The sequence below is a fragment of the Alosa sapidissima genome, chromosome 12, assembly GCF_018492685.1.
Source record: "Alosa sapidissima isolate fAloSap1 chromosome 12, fAloSap1.pri, whole genome shotgun sequence".
In the NCBI taxonomy this organism is placed as follows: Eukaryota; Metazoa; Chordata; class Actinopteri; order Clupeiformes; family Clupeidae; genus Alosa; species Alosa sapidissima.
This window is the reverse complement of record NC_055968.1, coordinates 23,018,730-23,038,711: the sequence shown is the minus strand read 5'-3', so window position 1 is coordinate 23,038,711 and position 19,982 is coordinate 23,018,730. Positions and strand designations below refer to the sequence as shown.

Sequence of the window (19,982 nt, the reverse complement as noted above, 5' to 3'; positions counted from 1 at the left end):
TTTTAGACATGCCCATGTCATACTGGTACTCGTTCAAAAGATTCTAAATGACTAAAAGCCTCTTGGGTTGTAACTTTTACAGACAGGCTTACAGCTACCATTGAAGTTCTAGTCAACTCTGGAGGTTGTCGGACTTACCAACAGTAACTAAGGGGGGGCGGGACTTCGAAAGGTCAGTTGTCGATGTCGTCATTTTAAACAGCTCCATATGTGCCGCTATCTCCAGAAAGCCAGCGTCCCGAGAAATGATCAATCAAGGATCAAAGTCTTCCTCCAGAGGCTGTGGCAAGTAGTGTGGTGAGTCTGGAGTCGCAGAGAGTCTGGCCTAGATCCATTGGCAAACGTTTATTTCCTGGTTGGACGCTTGTCTGAAGTTTGAAATCATTGGAGTTCAATCACTAACGTTTGGTAAAGACGTATGTTAAAGGAGAATTCCGGTGTGATATTGACCTAAAGTGTATTGAATAGTGGTGCTTCGGCATCGGGCTAGCCACTGTTTTACACCCATTTACGAGGCTCAATGTATCTCCACACTTCATTGGTAGACTTCCGAGGGCCCTGACATTTAAAACGAGACATTGAGAACTTTGAAAAAGCACTGGTAGTTGGTACTTACAAGACGATTTATACAGACAGTATCTTCACGAAGTTTAGCGTTTGCAGCCATCTTGAATTTAGTCACGATAAGTCGAGCGACGAGTAAGAACGAACAGGTATGATAAGGGATCAGATTCCAAAAATAATTCAGTGGAAATGCATGAATTCCAGTTGCTGCTACTGGAAGAAACTGGAATCCATGCATTTCCACTGAATTATTTTTGGAATCTGATCCCTTATCATACCTGTTCATTCTTACTCGTCGCTCGACTTATCGTGACTAAATTCAAGATGGCTGCAAACGCTAAACTTCGTGAAGATACTGTCTGTATAAATCGTCTTGTAAGTAAACTACCAGTGCTTTTTCAAAGTTCTCAATGTCTCGTTTTAAATGTCAGGGCCCTCGGAAGTCTACCAATGAAGTGTGGAGATACATTGAGCCTCGTAAATGGGTGTAAAACAGTGATTTATTTGCATGGCTAGCCCGATGCTGAAGCACCACTATTGAAAAAGCTGTTGGTAGCATTGGCTAACTAGCGCCAGATTTTGGAGTACGGGGGACAAGCCGAGATGGGCTATGACACATACGTTCACACTCGGTATCATGTTTCAATACACTTTAGGTCAATATCACACCGGAATTCTCCTTTAACCACGGGGGATACAACGATAACGATAGGCTTGCAACTTAAACATAATTGCTCTCAGGAACGCCCTCTGTTCGCTGGTTGGTTCGGAGACAAGTTGGCTTTGTGAAGCAGTTGCAGGTGTCTTTGTCCTGGCCCTCCGCCAGAAGACCTCAAATTTGGGTTTGTGATGCACAAGAATCCTCTTTGCAATGACTGACCAGTGAGGTAACAGTTGCAGTGAGCCACCAACTTTACTTCACTGGCTCTGGCTGGGCCACACAGACTGCAAACAGAAAAAACGCAAAGCACAGAAACTAAGGACAATGTCTTACATAAAACAGAAAAGTCAAAGATGACCTGTGTAGTGTGGTGAACACAAACAGCCATACGGTTAAACAAAACAAAAATCTCCATAGAATTGTGATTGTTACGTCTGGTGTACTTACTTCATTAGACTTTGGTGTGATGTTGAGCTGTTTCATCCTCTGATGGACTGGCGTCTTTGCACGTAGCTCCTGGCCCTCCCCCACTTAATCAGGGCAAGACCTCAGATTTGGGCTCGCAAGTGCCTCTTGGCCAGTGAGGTAATTCAGCATGTACAACCAACTGGTGTTATCATGTCATGTCAGTGGGTGAAGGCCAAGACGGGGGGCCATTTGCTGCTGTCCCCCAAGCATGTAAAGTTTAATCCTAGGAGTCCATTTGTGTTGCTGTCTGATGTGATTCAGCCTGGTGTCAACGTTCACCCCATCCTCCCGAGGTCGGCGATGAAGTGAGCGTGGCAGGTAGGTCACGCCTCCAGCCTTCACTGCAGTCTGGACCAATGTTAGGGCCACAAAGTCACTGTTTTTGACAATTTGATTATTGACCAAGGCTGGTTAGGTCTTGCTCGAGCTCCAGGTTGATGTCCTGAGACAACGGGACAACGCCCCGGCCTAACAAAACAGTACAAAAAACTGGAAGACATTTACTAGCATCAAGTCTCAGGTCAGATTTCAAATTACTCACAAAACTGCGAAAGGCAAAACGTGCTAACATGCCATGCTAGTTTATCAGGAAAATGGTTTAGACGGTTAAACGGTTAATTCCCAGGAGAGGTTGGTTATGGTTTGAACATGGCCAGTGGCAGTGCAAGAAAGCTAGTCTAACAACAGTAGTACGACTGAAGGAATTTTACCCCATATGTAGAACCTTCATCAGTGGCTAACGTTAAAGCAAGGCTAGGTCCACACTTTCATCTAGATTCTATGTCCTAGAACAAAAATGGTTATATTATTATGTAATTATTGTGTCATCAACTTCCTGAATTTTGGTCAACGATTCCCACGACACCAAAACACCCTGGCACATGAAACTTTTTACGGAAAAATTTAGTTTGGTTACAGGGGCCACTTGTATGTGCATGCCTGTGTGCGTGTTTGTGCATGTGTGTGTGTATGTCAATTTGTCTCCAATTTGTCTTTATAGAGCCTGATCGATATGGGATTCGATACCAATTTCGACATTTGAGTTTTTCAAAAACTGATAACCGATATATATATCGGCCGATAGTAATTTTTAACGAACACAATGTAAAAATGTTCTCCCATAAGGTTCTATTTCGACATTTGAGTTTTTCAAAAACTGATAACCGGCCGATAGTAATTTTTAACGAACACAATGTAAAAATGTTCTCCCATAAGGTTCTAATCAAGATGGGGCATTATGTATTTGAATAGGCCTAACTATCGAGTTTCCTAATGAAAGGCTCTTCATATACTGTACAGTAATTAGTTTTGTTGTATAGAATAGAAAGAATAGTAAGAATAAAAGAGGTCTTTATTCTGTGATAACTACATTGACACAAACTACATTGTGAGCATGCAAGCAAAACATTTTACAAATATGATCAGTTTTTTTATTTTTTATTTTTCAGGTATATTTTCCAGAAATAGAAAACCATCGCGTTATCGAACGCGTTGTGGCTAGTAAGCTAGGCTATGGTCAGAAAAGAATGAGATAACAGTCGAAAGATACAATTACAGTGCTGTTATCAATTTGCTTGGTATAACCGCATTTATGGTTTTAAAATAAATACCAACAATCAAACTGGCCTCCATCACTCAACCAATGCTGACGGTAACATTATGTTGCCTTGGATAATTGATATAACATTTAGCATAACTAACATTATCCTACTGTGATCTGCGTGAATTGTGGGGATTGTTAATTAGCTGGGACTGAATTTGGACTAATTGAATGAACTGCAACAGGTGTGGCTGATTGGGGTTACCTGAAACGGAACTGACAAAAGGGGAATGGGGGAAGCGAGAGGGAGATCACCTGACGGCTGTGATTCGACACTCTTGGGTGCGGGAGGGTGTCGTTCGCAGTCCTTTAGGATTGCTGGCGACGAAGACAGGTAGCCTAGCCGGGTTATTCACTTCCTGAGTTAAGAGGGGAGGTTTGCTGCCTCCTATATGTAGCCAGGGCCGGGGCCTTAGTAGAGTGAGGAGCCATGTCTGTCTGCTGTCTGGTGTTCCGTGGTATGGGGTGAGCCGATACGTCCTCCCTCCATGTCTGCGCTGTCCAGCTCCATTGGGACTCGAAAGTCAGCGCCACAAACTCAGACCCCAGGAGGGGGTGTCGCCGGTCGGCGAGTTAACTTCAGAGGGTGCAAATCACAAATGAGTGATTATGGGCTAGGTTGATGTGGGCCCTTGAGACAAACACACCATACAATTTTCTTTATCCTCGGTGCCACGGTTCAGGTAGTTATATAGGAAAAACATTTTTTGGGTTTCAGGGCGCCGATATATTAAAATCAAATATATCGGCGCAATGTATGATTTCCAGCCGTCTTATTTGCTATTTTGGAACTATTTTTTCAGACACCTCACAACCGCGTATAAATTTCCGCTCAATATTTGAACCTGAAGCATAGACGGTGGCGCAGTAATATCAACATGCAATGAGTCTTCCAACAGAAATCAATGGGATTTTACAAAATGGCAAATAAAACAGAAACTGTATTTCGCTACGCTACTTGTTTTGGAACATCAACGAACACCACTAAGCACTTGGTGAGTTGCACAGTTTTGAAAACGAATGTTAAGGGTTGTTTTAGGACATGTTTGAGTATGCCTGTTGGCAGCCACTCTGAGTAGTCAAAGGCAATTCAAAACGAGTCAGAAAAGTCGAGACAGGACCAATCGTCAAAATTTTGGTGTCCACCACTCTAGTTCATCCAAAACAAACCAGAAAAGGGACTCAAAGTGCTAAATACCGGAATTTTCCTTTAACACACCTTAAAAATCAGGTGTTCTGTTTGCTACATATCTAAAGCCTATTTAGACCTCAAATTTCGACTCCACACTGTAGTAACAACATCTACAAAGTCTAAACATGCTAGCCTGATGATCAGATGAGGGCTTAAATACATTTTTAGAGACCCCCAGCCCTCGTAAAAGCAGTAACCAAAAACAGCCCATTCATTCATCGGTCTGTTTTTGGCATGCAAATCGCGGTTGACATGTTTACACTTCTAAAGCATATTTACACATCGAATTTCAACTCCACACTGTTGTAACACCATCTCTATGGTCTTAAGAAGTGAGCTAGAGTGTCTGATAACGTTTTTAAAGTATTTCCATGGATCGTCAGGTCATTACAGTGGTGATTGATAGCGCATTCATTAATTTTCAATGCATTTAGCATGCTTATCTCGGTTCACATTCAAACTAGCACACAACCTCAATGTCATCGTTCTCAGCCACTCCCTCTTTTCACTGATTGGACCTGCAGATTTTTGCAGGACAAAACCCGCGAATACACCGCAGACCCAGACAATGTACCAAACATTGTTAAGAGTCTGGTACAGGTCCCGACGCTCCATGTACCACTCGTCGCCCTGCTGCAGCAGCCTCTGCACCTTGCTCATTGAGACAGCGCTGAGTCGGGGAATCAGGGTGACCACACTCCTGTCCACAGCACACTTGCTGAGGTTCATCAGAATTTTCGGACTGTACGCCAGCCAGGTGTACTGCTGCTGGGCACGGTGGGCGCCGTCCTCCTCGCCGTCGTAGTCGTCGCTGTTGTCTGCGTACGCCTGGCTCGGCTCCTCCCTCAGCTTGAGACAGTGTTTGCACATCAACCTCTCGGTCAGCAGGGTGTAATGGAAGTTCATGCCGCACACTTGCCTGGCGTAACTGCTGGACCCTCTCTTCTCCAGGTAGTACTCTGGCGGTGCGGGGCAGTTGGTGTTGGGGCAGCGGATCAATGCCTTCATCACGCCGACCGGCCGCCAGAAGAAGGCAGGGGTGGTGAAGAAGGAGAGCATGTTGGGCACAGCTCCTTTGACGGCCATAGCAGGTGGGGGCGGGTGGAACTCCATCTTCTCCTTAAAGAGCTTCCTCTCGGCCATCTCTCCCCTGACATTCTTGTACTTGGACGCCCTCTTGAACAGCCTGTAGGTCTCGTTGGTCTTCAGCCACTTGATGTTCGCTGGGGCTATACCGAGGGCTTGGGCGGATTCAGGCGGCTGCTCCCAGAACTTCTGCCAGCCCTCCAGAACGACGCCACTGGGTTCCGAGGTCTCTCGGAGGGACGAGGGTCCGGGCCTGTTGTCCTGGCACACAAAGCTGGCGAGGTCTCCCTGGGTGGTCAGCTGCTTGCTGACCGACGCCTCGGACCCGTCCAGGACATTCTCTGAAGAGGAGAACACCACAAAAATTTATCAACTGCATTTCTCGATACATACTGATGAATTTCACGTGGCACAAACACAAGTTCTAGCAGCTCCACAGCATACTACAAAGTAATTTCATGTTGATTTCAGCATAATACTACTATACCTGCAGCAGCCAACAACTTGGCATCGCTGGCGTAGTTAGGGTCCTGCTGAGAGAGGTTGGGGACGGTCGGAGGAGCCTGATCTTTCTTTGACAGCGCTTTCTTCAGAAAATAAAACACAACCATAGAATAATCTCATAAAATTATACTTTTACTAATACTGGTTACTACTTAACATCAATTACTCAGGTCTAAAAGGTAACCGAGTTTATCTTCCCTTCAACCTCCTGTCAAGGTAACATGTGACAGGAGGGAACTCTCTGGCGTACTCGAGCAGCCGCTCCTTCTGCCACTTCAGCAGCTCGTTCTGCTCTCCCTGCTGGCAGTACTGGAACAGCAACCACACCAGCCAGCCAACATCGTTTTCTAGAAGCCACCTGAAGGTCTGACCGGCGTACTTCCCGAACACGATGACCAGTTGACCTTTCCACAGCTCACCTCCGGACCTCTTGGCAGCCGCCTCTGCTGTCTTGGTATCAGCCACGTAGGGGCAACAACAGTGCTGGGGTCAACAACGGTGCTGAGGGCCTCTGCCACAGATTTTGTTGCCTCTGTACAATGCAGCCTGGCCTCTCCTTGCCGGTACAAAACAATGTTGAGGCAGAGGGACTGTTCAATGCCTCACTAAAGGAAAGAGGAGAGATGGACTTCTCTGCTTAGTCTGTCTGCCTCTCCATGTTTGAGTACTGACTGCCCACTACTGCTTTACTACTGTTTTACTAATGTACACAGCCTAATGCTTTTCACTACTGTTTTACTGCTACACTGTTTTTCATGCTATATTAGCACACATGATCAATGGCTGCGGTCAGGCTTCTGCTACAATACTGAATGAATGAATGGCTATAACCCTATTACCTCAACCTGTTCTTGCACTGAAATAGTTTTTTACTCTACCTTGTCTACATTATACTTTTACTCTCCTATTTGTCCATATTATTTATGCTGGTCTCTAGACCTTACTCTTGCACTGTTGGACTACTTTTTGCACCTTCTCCATGACACTCACTCCCTTTAGCACATTACCTGTCCCGGCCCTGTCACTACAAGCCCTGATCACCCTCAAGCACATTGGACTTTCTTAATTAAATTTATATAGTGTATTTAGTTTTGTTATCTTTCTTATCTTGTACTGTCTGTATTGTACAGTGGAGTTAAGTTATATGTTTATACTTATACTTATGTTTACCATTTCTGCTGTAAGTGCATGTTGTGTGTGATGTCTATATGCTACTGAGACCCTTGAATTTCCCCATGGGGATCAATAAAGTATCTATCTATCTATGTTGGGGTACTGGTGTTTCTGTTGATGGCTGACCAGCGATGATTTGGTGGTCAAGCTCTTCCTGCCATAGACTGTATATTCCTGCAGACATCACAGTCAAAGGTCTCCCTAGCAACAGCATGGATCTTCAGATGCCTCGTCAGGTTGGACTTTTCAGTGAAAGTCTTGTTGCACACGCTGCACCGATGTCTAGGCTTCTCCATGTTTCATCTGGTACAGTAGAAATAAGGACGCTGCTCAACACCCTATAGTAGGCCTACTTTAACTGGGTGCTTAAACTTTATTGATAATAAATCAAAGACTTATTTATAAATAAATAAGTCTTTGATTTAGAAAATAAATAAAGCAAGAACTCGACAGTTTCGTTTACTTTTTAATTGCCTCACAAACGTTTCGGGCTGACGCCCTTCTTCAGTGTGAAAAATGGCAATTTCACCCTTGACCCTAAGTAGGTGTGTTTAAATAAACTAGATCATCACCTTTAACCCCCACAGGTACCCAGCGCTCTCCAACAGGGGGAGACCCAGTTTCAATGTACAAAAACATAGAATAATTGAACTGCAGTTTGCACAAAAAACAAACGACAACAGACAAAAGACCACAAACTACAACAGCATAAATATGTGACAAACATGAACAACCTATGTCAAAGTCCTGCACATTCCAAACATTACCATATACCACATATTACAAAAAACAAGACAATATAATTTCCTCATTCATCCCTTTGGGAATGAGTGTCCAGGGAGTGTATCCAATAAGCCTCCCTCTGAAGTAGTCGATTCTCTCTATCCCCACCTCTGCGAGGCATTTCCACAACCTCAATCCCCATGTATTTTAAGTCATTGGTACTATGGTTAACCCGGTTAAAATGTCTAGCCACTGATGATTTCTCATCGTGGTTGCGTATAGAACATTTATGTTCACATATTCTAGTTTTTATTAACCGAAGGTAAACCACATGTTGCATGTAATTCTACCTCTCACTGCAATCTTTTTTCCTGTGTTGGGGTGCGAAAAAGTGTTCCCCTTAATCATAGCATAACAGTGTACGCAGTTATGACATGGGAAATTGCCACTGGGTGACACTGGATCTGTGACAAAAAATGTGTGGGCCTAGATGTAAGCAGCTCAGATCGATGAATCTGACGCATCTTTCCCAAATGTTGTTTAAGCAAATTATCACCATACCCCCTATCCCTGAATCCATCGCACAGGACTTTGGCATGGGACTCAAACGTCTCGTCAGAGTCGCATATCCGCTTCACTCTAGTCAACTGGCTGTAAGGGAGGCTTCTTTTTAGAGCAGGTGAATGATAACTGCTGAAATGTAAAAAAAGTGTTCCTGTCTGTCTCTCTTAAATAGCTCAGTATGCAAGACTGTACCCACTTTTTTTAACAACATCCAAAAAGGAAATGCGTTCGAAACTAAATTCTAGTGTGAATTTGATCGAATCCATTTTCGAGTTGAGATATTCATGGAATTTGTTTAAATCATCAGTACTGCCACTCCAAATGAAAAATAAATCATCAATGTACCTCCAATATGTCTTAAGGAACTTAGAATAAGGATTGTTGTTATAAACAAAGTCCAACTCAAATTTACCCATAAATAAATTGGTGTAATTGGCGCACTTTTAAAAACACTGAATGTTACTGAGAGATACATGTTTTAATGAAATAAAGAACTTATAAACACTACACATTTTTTAAATTAATGAAATACTGTTACATGTTAAATTATTAAATATCCTTTAGTATTAAGATTTTTACATAATTCTGGTTACACGTTATTTTCGCTTCTTAAGAAAACAGGTGCTGAATAGCAGCCAAGGCTTCATCTAACCCCACCACTGAATGCCTATGAACGTCAAAGACAGCCCCTCTGCACTTCGGGCAGTAGTCGTGATCCTCCATCCACCTGTCCACACACACACTGCATCCTAGCAGGCTTCGGCAGCACTCACCAAAAATGGGTTCCTTCATCATTTCTGCAATTTTAGAACAAATGTAAAAATGCAACAGTAGTATTATAGGTAACTCAACATAGGGAGTCTACAGTAGTAGGCTAGTAGGCTAATTTGACATACCTGTACAAATTAAACAGCTGAAGGCAGTTTTAATTGCCTCCTTCTGTGGGGGTGTGAGGGTCAATTGATTGCTGTTGACATATAGTCAACCAGCTTTCTTAACTTTCTGGACACAACTTCCAGATTGTCCTCCACAGACACAGTCTGGTTGCTGTAAAGTATGTGTGAGCACTTATTCAACCAGCACAGTATTGATGTCATGCATAACTAGAACTTGTCAACATCTTTCAGGCGTCTACACATACACATATGCTACATACACAAATCGCCAGAATTTTTTTTTATAGACTTTGTCTGTTTAGCTGGTACCTTTCTCGCCTTCTTTTGTGGCTTCACAGCCTTTCAATTTCTCCCTCGGTCACAGCAAAGACCTTTCTGGCATGTTGTCGCCAGAAAGCAGAACCTGTGTTGGGTATCGAGAATGTCTTGCTCAAATATGCCATCCTCTAATGGCAGGAGCACCTGGTTATGGTCATCTAGTAAAAATATTGATGACTACTGAACCTATGTTAATAAGAGATAATAATTAAATAATAAACAGCTTATCATAATATCTCAATCCAACTTCCAAAAACAGAATGGCATTCACGAAAGATCATCATTCTCAGACAAAGAATATGGTATAACTAGAAAATGATATCTCTGGGCCCCAAACACTAGGCTCCTACTACGCCTAATTCCACCCAACCAATCAGAGATTACCACAGCATTTTGGCGCAAATCGCTTCACTATACCGGATGAATTAAGTCTCATCAAATGGCAGGTACTGTATTGCCTCGTCTCTTCTTCAGAGAACGGTTCACATTGTCTATGTGAACTGTGATGAATCAATAATCTCCAGCTCTCGAACTTTAACAAACTGAATGCCACAACTAGACTTAAAAAAAAAAGGCCTATGTCTAATATGTGTCGGCATGGGATAGGAAAAGTTCTGAGCTACAGAATAACAACCCATAGTGCTAACCATAGACTGTTCTATATATACAGTCTATGGTGCTAACCTAATGTCAAGTAGCCTAATGTGTGGAGATGGGATAGAAACAGACTACACTACAAATCGCGTTGAGGATAATTATTTATTTAGCAGCGTTGGGCAAGTTACTTCGATATAGTTAAGCTACATCCCAACACTGTTATTTAGTTAGCGATTAGACTACACACAGAAAAAAAAGGTGCAAACCAGAACCAAAAATGGTTCTTTAGAGTGATGCCATAGGGGAACCATTTTTGGTTCAACAAAGAACCTTTTAAACTAAGGTTCTTTAAAGAACCATTTCATTGAATGGTTCTTCAAAGAACCCTCAAAGGTGCTTCAAAGAACCGCCAAGAAAGGGTTCTTCAAGGCACCATTTCTGGTTCTTCAAGTCAAGTCAAGTCAAGTCAAGTTTATTTATATAGCGCATGTCATACACAGAGGTCATTCAATGTGCTTTACATAAACAAAACCAAACAATAATAATAAAAAAAAGCATAGAAAGGCAATATAGTCAAAGAATAGTTCAAAGGTAAAGATCATAATAAAAAGAAAACATAAAACATAAGGTAAAATAATTTAAAAATAAAGGATATTTAGTAAGCAAAAAACAAAGGCAAAAGTAGTAAAAAAAGTAATAAAAGATAAAGTAGAATAATTATCAAGGCAGATTCAGAACTCGTCGATTTGTAACTCGGCACAGTTAGCAGAAAGCATCTGAGAACAGTTTGGTCTTAAGTCTAGATTTAAAACTGGCTACAGTTGGGGCCTTTTTGATGTCATCCGAAAGTTGATTCCACAGCTGAGCTGCATAGCAGCTAAAAGCTGCTTCACCATGTTTAGTTCTAACAGTAGGTTTTACTAGCAGGTTTTTCACCTGGGACCTGAGAGGACGAGAAGGTGTGCACTGCTGAAGCATGTCTGACAGGTATTTAGGTCCTGCTCCATTTACTGATTTATAAACAAGCAATAGAGCTTTAAAGTCAATTCTGTGACTTACTGGAAGCCAGTGCAAGGACTTAAGAATTGGAGTAATGTGGTCAGTTCTTTTAGTTTTTGTTAGAATCCTAGCTGTTGCATTTTGTATCATCTGCAGCTGTTTAATAGTATTTTTAGGAAGGCCTGCAGTCCATTGCAGTAATCAACCCTGCTGGAGATAAATGCATGAATGAGTTTTTCTAAGTCATATTTTGACATCAGCCCTCTGAGTCTGGCAATATTTTTGAGGTGGTAAAAAGCTGATTTAGTTGTCGCTTTCATGTGGCTGTTGAAATGTAGATCACAGTCAATTAATACACCAAGATTTTTAACTGTATCCTTTGCCTTCAACCCTTTTACATTACATTTGGCTGACACATTTTTAGCCAAAGCGACTAACAACATGGTAAACAGTTTAAGTTTTAGAGCAATTCTCAACAATTTTAGGACAATTTAAAAAACATTAGAGTACAGTAAGAATAAGTGCATCAGTGAGTGCTGTTTTTAACAGTTACGTGTCAGTTTAAGACGGCTGGTGAGTGCTAGGATCAGCAAGACTTGTTGTAAGTGTTGCTATGAGAGGAGATGTTCTCTAAAGAGCTGGGTCTTCAGGAGTTTTTTGAAAATGGAGAGGGATGTCCCTGCCCTTGTAGGAACTGGCAGTGTGTTCCACCAACGAGGAACAACAGATGAGAAAAGTTTGGATTGGCCTGAGCGTACCGGTGGTAGAGCTAGACGTCGTTCGTCTGAGGAGCGCAGCGGTCTGGAAGTAGCGTATGTCTGTATGAGGGCATTCAAGTAGGTGGGAGCAGAACCAGAGACTACTTTGTAGGCAAGTGTTAGAGCCTTGAATTTGAAGACTACTTTTTCAATAATTTTGCCAATAAAAGGTAGATTGGATATAGGCCTGGATATAATTGTTTAGCATGGAGGCATCCAGGTTATTCTTCTTGAGAAGTGGCTTTACAACAGCTGTTTTCAGTGACTTAGGAAAAGTGCCAGACAGCAGTGATACATTTACAATTTAAAGGACATCCGCCGCTATGAGATGAAAAACAGTTTTGAAGAAATTGGAAGGCAGAGTGTCTAAGACACATGTGGAAGAGCTGAGATTCTGTACCGTTTTTTCAAGTGTTTCGTAGTCTATCAAGCTGAACTCTGACATCAAGTTTAGTTTCCCTCTGTTTGTTGCTGGAAGTTCAGGTTGATGAATTTGTAATTGAGCAGATATGTTGAGTCTGATTCTGTCAATTTTACCTTTAAAAAAAGATGAAAACTCATTGCATTTATTAGTTGAGAGAAGTTCAGGCGCTAATTGTGAGGGGGGATTTGTTGATTTATCAACAGTTGAAAATAGAATACGAGTGTTATTTGAACTTCTATTGATAATGTTAGAAAAAAAAGGACTGTCTTGCTTTGCATATTTCAGAGTTATATGTGCGGAGCATCTCTTTATGGATTTCATAGTGGATCTGAAGTTTGTATTTACGCCATTTTCTTTCAGTCTTCCTACACTCTCTTTTTAGAAGTTTAACTGCTGGATTTTGCCTCCATGGTGCTTTCTGTTTGTCCTTAACTTTCTTGAATTGTAATGGAGCAATGTCATCCATAATGTTTGCCATTTTTGCATTAAAGTGATCAAATAAGTCTTCTACAGAGTCTGACAGTTGACTTGACTTTAGTGAAAGCACTTGTCTGATCATTTATGATTCTCCTTTTTACAATCATAGCTGTTTTGAGTGTGTGGGGACATAGACACATCAAAGAACACGCAGAAATGATCAGATAAGGCCAGGTCTTTAACAGCTGTAGAGACATCGAGACCCTTTGTGATAACAAGGTCGAGGGTATGGCCAAGAGAGTGTGTTGGCCCCTGTACATGCTGTGTTAGGGAGAAAGTATCGATTAGTGCAATGAATTCCTTGGCGTAATTGTTTTCAGGATTATCAAAATGCAAGTTTAGATCCCCTGATATAATAAGACAGTCAAACTCTATGCAAACGACTGATAGCAGTTCACCTAGCTCTTCAAGAAAAACTTTTGCTGAATGTTTTGGAGGCCTGTAAATTGTCAGTAATAAAATCTGAGGAGAAGACTTAATGCGTGCACACAGACATTCAAATGAAGTAAAGTCGCCGAATGACGACTGATTGCACTGAAAAGACGTCTTAAAAATTGTGGCTATCCCCCCACCTTTTTTATTTGCTCTGGTAACACACAAAAAACTGAAATTTGGGGGAACTGATTCAATGAGAGTAGCAGCACTGTTTGCTTGATCTAATCATGTCTCAGTTAAAAGTAAAAAATCAAGGTTGTGTGTGCAAATTAGATCATTAATTAAGAATGATTTGTTTGAAAGAGATCTGATATTTAGGAGTGCTAGTTTTGCTGTAAGTGTTGGGGAAAAATGGTCCATGGGGGAAATCTGAGGTTGAATTGGTACGGGTAGGAGATTGGACTGGTTTACCCTATAAGCTCGATGCATTTGTGTTCTATTTGTTGTCAATACAGAAATAGAGAATGTCATGGGCTTACTGGGTCCCGGCATGTTCTCAAAACTACTGTCAGTACCATTTATATTGCAGGGACACTGAGAATATCATACAATACAGTCATCATCATCATCATCAAATAATTGTCCACTGCAGCTGCTATATGCCAGCTGACAATATGAACTAAGAGGTTGTTGCTGCTTAAGAGATCCTTCTGAGTGGAAAGAGGGAGGCTGTGAAGGTGCCATGCGCACCTTTGGTGCTAAGGGTTGTGGGGTACTAAAAAACCGCACAGTTGAAGGTCTTGGTCTACTAAGAAGGTGGGATGTTGATGGGTATACCGTTGAAGGTCTTGGTTTACCAACAAGGTAGTGTTAATTTTGTTACCTATTTTTAATTTAGTCGTAGTCTTAGTCTTGTGACGAAATGTCCTTTTTAGCCTTTGTCATATTTAGTCATTAAAATATAATTTTTGTTAGTCAAGTTTTAGTCGACTAAAAGTCTCGTAATTTTAGTCTAGTTTTAGTCAAAAGAAAACTAAAGATATCTTAGTCTTAGTCAGTTTTAGTCAAAACATTTAGTCTTTTTTTTATAACAAATTCTTTCTGATTACCATTTCAGTCAAATAGTGTTTCACACATCTCAATTTTCCAACAATATTGTGTGTCCACAGGGCTACTCGTCTATGACTCATTCTGATTTTTTGTCAGTCAGTATGTTTACATGCACAGGTAAGTCGAGCTACAGTTAAAGCTCGGCTGGGATTTGACCATAGACAGTAAAAGATTTGACTGAACCACTGTCATGATCTTCGTAGACCCAAGTATTAATGTTTTACTCCGCCACGCTAGATGGCGGTATGCGCCCAAACGCAACACATTCCCCTAACTCTCCATCTAAGCTAACTTGCTAGTGAAATTTCCATATTAGCCCTTATTAGACATTCTCTGATATTAGCTTACTTGCTATCAAACTTTGCATCATCAGTGTAACTAGTTAAATAGTTGACATTACTTGCTGAACATTTTCGTATGGACATTCTGGGGGATGTTAATTTGAGAGAAGCTTCAACTTCTGGGTATGTAGCATTGTGGCATAAAGCTTAGTTAGCTTGCTAATAACTCTGGCAGAAATCTCCAGTGTTGTTCTACTTGTTCTATGTAGTTTCGTGTTGCAGCCACAGGGTTGCAGCAACAGCACGTAGGCTAGCCTACAGGAAAGCTGCTGCGCATGAACTCGTTCTGAATATTTTGCTTCTTATATTTTTGCTTCTGTGATTTACGACATTCTATACATGTGCACCAATCAAATGTCTTTGTTTGTTTTGCTTTTATTTGAATTGTTTAAGCAATCATTATCTGTTATTTGTTTATGCCCGCGAAATTGCGGTGAAACTGAAGGTTCCATCACCTCAGTGAGGAGAAGGCTCGTGCGTTCCAGTCTGCCCGGAGTAAAGAGAGGTCACTGTTTCTCCTGCTCCGCCTGTCAGTGCTGTTTCATGGAGACTTAGCGGTGCTTTTGTGTACCCCGGCCCACGAACGGTGAACTGTGCGAGTGAGTCACGTTTATGGTGATCGGTTTGGTGTAGACCGGCTTCGTGTCTCTCGTCGGGTCTTGTTCAACTTGCCTCAGAGCTTACTGTTTAGCTAGTGCTACTTGTTGTTAGGTACTAGCTAGCTCTTGCTGCAGTTCTTTGGAGACAAACTCGTTTATACCTCCGGTGCTGGACCCACCGGAGCTACCCGACCTCGGAAGGACGACTGTTACCTCCGGTGCTGGGCCCACCGGAGCTACACCTTCCCCAGGACGACTGCTTCACCGCCGGTGCTGAGCCCACCGGAGGACCAACCGCCCTGCTACTGCTGGTGTCACTGGCTACCTCGGCTAGCTCAAGGCCGCTGCTTGCCTCCCTTCTACATCGGGATAACGGTCATCGGCTTGTTGGCTGAGTGGAGTGAAACTGTTTGTGAGTACACTTACACTGACACACACACACACTTGTCTTCGCCACGAGCGACCGGTGAGTCGGACGGGCATTGTAGCGGTTGCTACCCTGCCTTTAGCTCATAGAGCTGACTTCGCTTCAGTGCACCAACGAGCTCCAACGGCCAGCGCTTGGGTTGGGTTATTGCATCATATGATATATGATACTATTTTGTGATTTGTATATTGTTGTGATTGAATGATAGGTATATTGTATTGTTGTCTGTCTTTCACACTGGGAACTGTTTAGCTTAAAGGTGCCATGTGTAATGTCCGCCAAAAATCAATTCATACTCCACATTCCATAAAAGATGGGGGCAGTATACCTCCAAAAAGTGAGCTGGTTTACCCTAGAGTAACAACTGAGACTCGTATATTGCAGTTTGGCTAGCGGTTATGTTGTCCGCATACTGCCTCCCATGGCCGAAACTGGTATTATGACACCTGTCGGGCTGTGGCTAGTAATTTAGCATGCTAATTCAGGTTGATATCTCTGCAGCAATTAAAAATAATTAAAAATAATTCAGTGGAAATGCATGGATTCCAGTTTCTTCCAGTAGCAGCAACTGGAATCCATGCATTTCCACGGAATTATTTTTGGAATCTGATCCCTTATCATACCTGTTCATTCTTACTCGTCGCTCGACTTATCGTGACTAAATTCAAGATGGCTGCAAACGCTAAACTTTGTGAAGATACTGTCTGTATAAATCGTCTTGTAACAGGGATGCAAACAGAGGTATGGTCAAAAAGGAGTGAGATTATCGAAGCCCACGCCCCCACAGGAAATATCATATAATTACATTTTGCCTCCACCTCTGCAGGGGCGGAGTCAGAGGGGTGGCTCCGGGTGGCACAAGCCACCCTTGAGATTCGATTGGCCACCCCCAAATCTTAGTCTACAATTGGCCATTAACATGGTCTAAGGCAGGACCTTTCTTGATGCACTTGCAGCAGTTTGAAGTATCAGACGTCAGAAATGTAAGTGGCAAACACGCTTGCCTTTATTGGCCTACAGGCTACTGCTAACACGCAAAGATATCTATTTACCTATTGCATCTGCCAGTGCCTATTTATCTAATCACACGCTTAAGTCGCCGACATTTGATAGGTCATTAAGTGTTAACTGTAGGCTAGGCCTATACTTTTGTAAAAGTGTTTAATGGTAATAATGTCCTAATGTAATGTTAAGAAAACTTTTCATTTATGGTTCATCAAGCTTAGGCCTACTCACTAAACACTCGTTGCATCTAGGCTACAGGTAGCGATATTCTGATGACATGTATGACCATTCAACCAGTCAAGCATTTGTTGTAAAATATTGAAATTATTGGAAGTTTACATAGCTTAGGCTAAACTGTATGCTTATTTCGTCCCCAATACCTGTTTTATTCGTCCCGATCAGGAGGGATAAATGAAACATTGTGCACGTTCCACTTTTGCTTATAATAATTAAATAATTCCTGAACGCAGGGCTGGACATCTGGCATACTTTTTCCTTTTTTTTTATTGGCCGAGCCAGTCTTTATAAAGTTCATTTTCCATAGTAGCGCGTGACAACAAAATCATATGCCTGCGTTCTTTTCCCAGAGCTTTCTCTGTCTATGATCTGCAGCGTTTCTCAAATTATGAGCCTCCTCGACAAGTAGATTGCTGGTCTACGGAGCCATGAATTTAAATTACGCCCCACTTCTGTCTGTTAATTTGCGGCACAATTGAATGATATTATAGAACCGCGGACCGAAAGGTTTCCCCGATCAGGAAATACTCCTTAATTTGCAACTTTTTGTAGGCCTAACAGAGGTAGCCTAAATATCGTGCCTATGGCGATGTCCGCTTAAAGGAGAATTCCGGTGTGATATTGACCTAAAGTGTATTGAAACATGATACCGAGTGTGAACGTATGTCTCATAGCCCATCTCGACTTGTCCCCTGCACTCCAAAATCTGGCGCTAGTTAGCCGATGCTACCAACAACTTTTTCAGTAGTGGTGCTTCGGCATCGGGCTAGCCATGCAAATAAATCACTGTTTTACACCCATTTACGAGGCTCAATGTATCTCCACACTTCATTGGTAGACTTCCGAGGGCCCTGACATTTAAAACGAGACATTGAGAACTTTGAAAAAGCACTGGTAGTTTACTTACAAGACGATTTATACAGACAGTATCTTCACGAAGTTTTTAGTATTTTTAGTATTTAGTTAGAAATAAATGGCATCGTATTTTGTATCAAAATACTTTATAGGTTTGTAGTTTAAAAATACTGCCAAATACTTTTGGTAAAACCAATAACCTACTTTTGGTGATGTGATTATAAAAGTGAAAAACAATGAATGCAGCACTGGTGCTGACTTGTAATTTGCCCACAGTTGTTGTGATCAGAATATTGAGATTCAGGCAGATAAGTAACATGTAGGTTGCTCACACACTCATCCCAACCTCAAGTTTCTTGAGAACTTTAGTCATCCAATTCAAACACATGGAACCGGTTATGTGGCCCTGCAAAAAGTTGCCCCATGTGCAACGTTAACAATGTTTGCTCACATACACAATACACTCCTTCATACCAACTTCAAGTTTCTTGAGAACTTTACTGATCATTAATCATCCAATCGGAAGACATGGAACCGGTTATGTGGTTGCCCTGCAACAAGTTACCCCACGTGAAAATGTAATTAATAATTTGCCCACACTTGTTGTGATCATAATATTGAGATTTAGGAAGATGAAATTGCTCACATACACAATACACTCCTTCATACAACCCTCAAGTTTCTTGAGAACTTTAAAGAAAATAAACAAATAGACAAAAAAGCAGGTCAAATTATTTTAACAGCTACAAAAATAGATGCACATAGATATAAGTTATTGTGGGGGGGAAATGTATTGGATGAGTATATTTGTATATCTTCATTTAATAGAATAGAAATGGAATTATATTTTAATGTCCCCATGATGGAATTTGTTTTAGCACAGCATAGCCCAGGGATTGCTTGTATTCAAATACAAAGACATTTTATGTGAGAGTAAGGTATTTGTGTTCAATTTATGAGTATGGTGTTTTTGTCTGGTTTCCCTAATGTATTTGTGCTAATTTCACATCTTGAGCCTGTTTCTGTTTATCTGGTTGTTTTGCCTCATGCCACCCTTGAATTAATCAGTGCCTCACCAGTGCCACCCTTGTTAAAAATGTCTAGAATCGCCACTGCACCTCTGCCATCCAGGGCTCACCCTATTCACACAAAAATGTTCTTTATATGAAAATACACTGTCCCAGTTCCTTCCCTTATTCTGTCTGATGGGGCCTGACTTGGCTGGTAGCTGGCTTGTCTTGACAGAGGAGCTGGGCCACACTGGGTAGATATGATGGTAGCCACTCTCTCTGTGTGTATAGTATAGTAATGCTATAAGTGTTTAATTTCGCGCTGGATTTCGAAAAACAAAAGCGACCGAGTTATCACATGCTTAAGTTGCTACAGGCTTAAAGGTCCAGTATGTAGGAAATAATGGAAAATAAACTGTAACCATTCCAAAAATGATCATCATATGTTGTCAGAGAGTAAGGAAACACGATGAATTGAAGCAATGGCTTATTTGACAACATTACTCTAACCCGTAAAACCCCGTAAAACACATGAAAAAAAATGAATTACGGGGCGGAATCTCTTGGAATTTTCGTTTATGTTTTGAACGATTAATTCTAGAATAGCGTATTAATAATGGGCTAGCGCGTCCTCCTATTTGGGTTGCCAAATTAGCAAAGGCCAACTGTCAACAGCTGTCAGTTAGTCATGAACACCTACGAGAGGCAGGCAAATTTCCAAAATTAAAACAAGAAACAAATTAAGTGGACATCGGAGGAGCTTCCTGAGATGGTGACGTCTTTGTCAAATGAAGAATATCAAGTCTGACGCAGAGCTGGCCATATTTCTCCACAACAGGTAGCCTAGGCTATACTTCATCTGCATCGCTAACTTCAGCTAAATATGTTACGCTGGTTAGAGAGGTATTTTTTGTTTTCACTGTTTCCGTAATGTGTAGCTGGGTCATGGTTGGAGAAACGTTAAAGCAGCTGCAGGTCAACGTTAGCTAAGTCTTCATTACATCTGGCAACCCAGAAGA

At 41.7% G+C, this 19,982-nt stretch overlaps 1 protein-coding gene and 1 long non-coding RNA gene across 2 annotated transcripts; both read right to left on the bottom strand.

Moving 5' to 3' along the window:
- Window positions 1-4,424: 4,424 nt before the first annotated feature.
- LOC121678307 lies at window positions 4,425-19,718 on the bottom strand. The gene is made up of 4 exons (XM_042057750.1): window positions 19,714-19,718; window positions 6,495-6,576; window positions 6,059-6,158; window positions 4,425-5,912 (listed from the first exon to the last, which is right to left on the bottom strand). The coding sequence occupies exon 4, from the start codon at window positions 5,626-5,628 to the stop codon at window positions 4,900-4,902; it is 729 nt and encodes a 242-aa protein (XP_041913684.1). The 5' UTR covers window positions 5,629-5,912; window positions 6,059-6,158; window positions 6,495-6,576; window positions 19,714-19,718; the 3' UTR covers window positions 4,425-4,899.
- LOC121678314 lies at window positions 9,075-9,836 on the bottom strand. Its single transcript, XR_006021206.1, has 3 exons — window positions 9,741-9,836; window positions 9,432-9,582; window positions 9,075-9,332 (listed from the first exon to the last, which is right to left on the bottom strand). It is a non-coding gene; the product is annotated as an uncharacterized LOC121678314 (long non-coding RNA).
- Window positions 19,719-19,982: the final 264 nt, after the last annotated feature.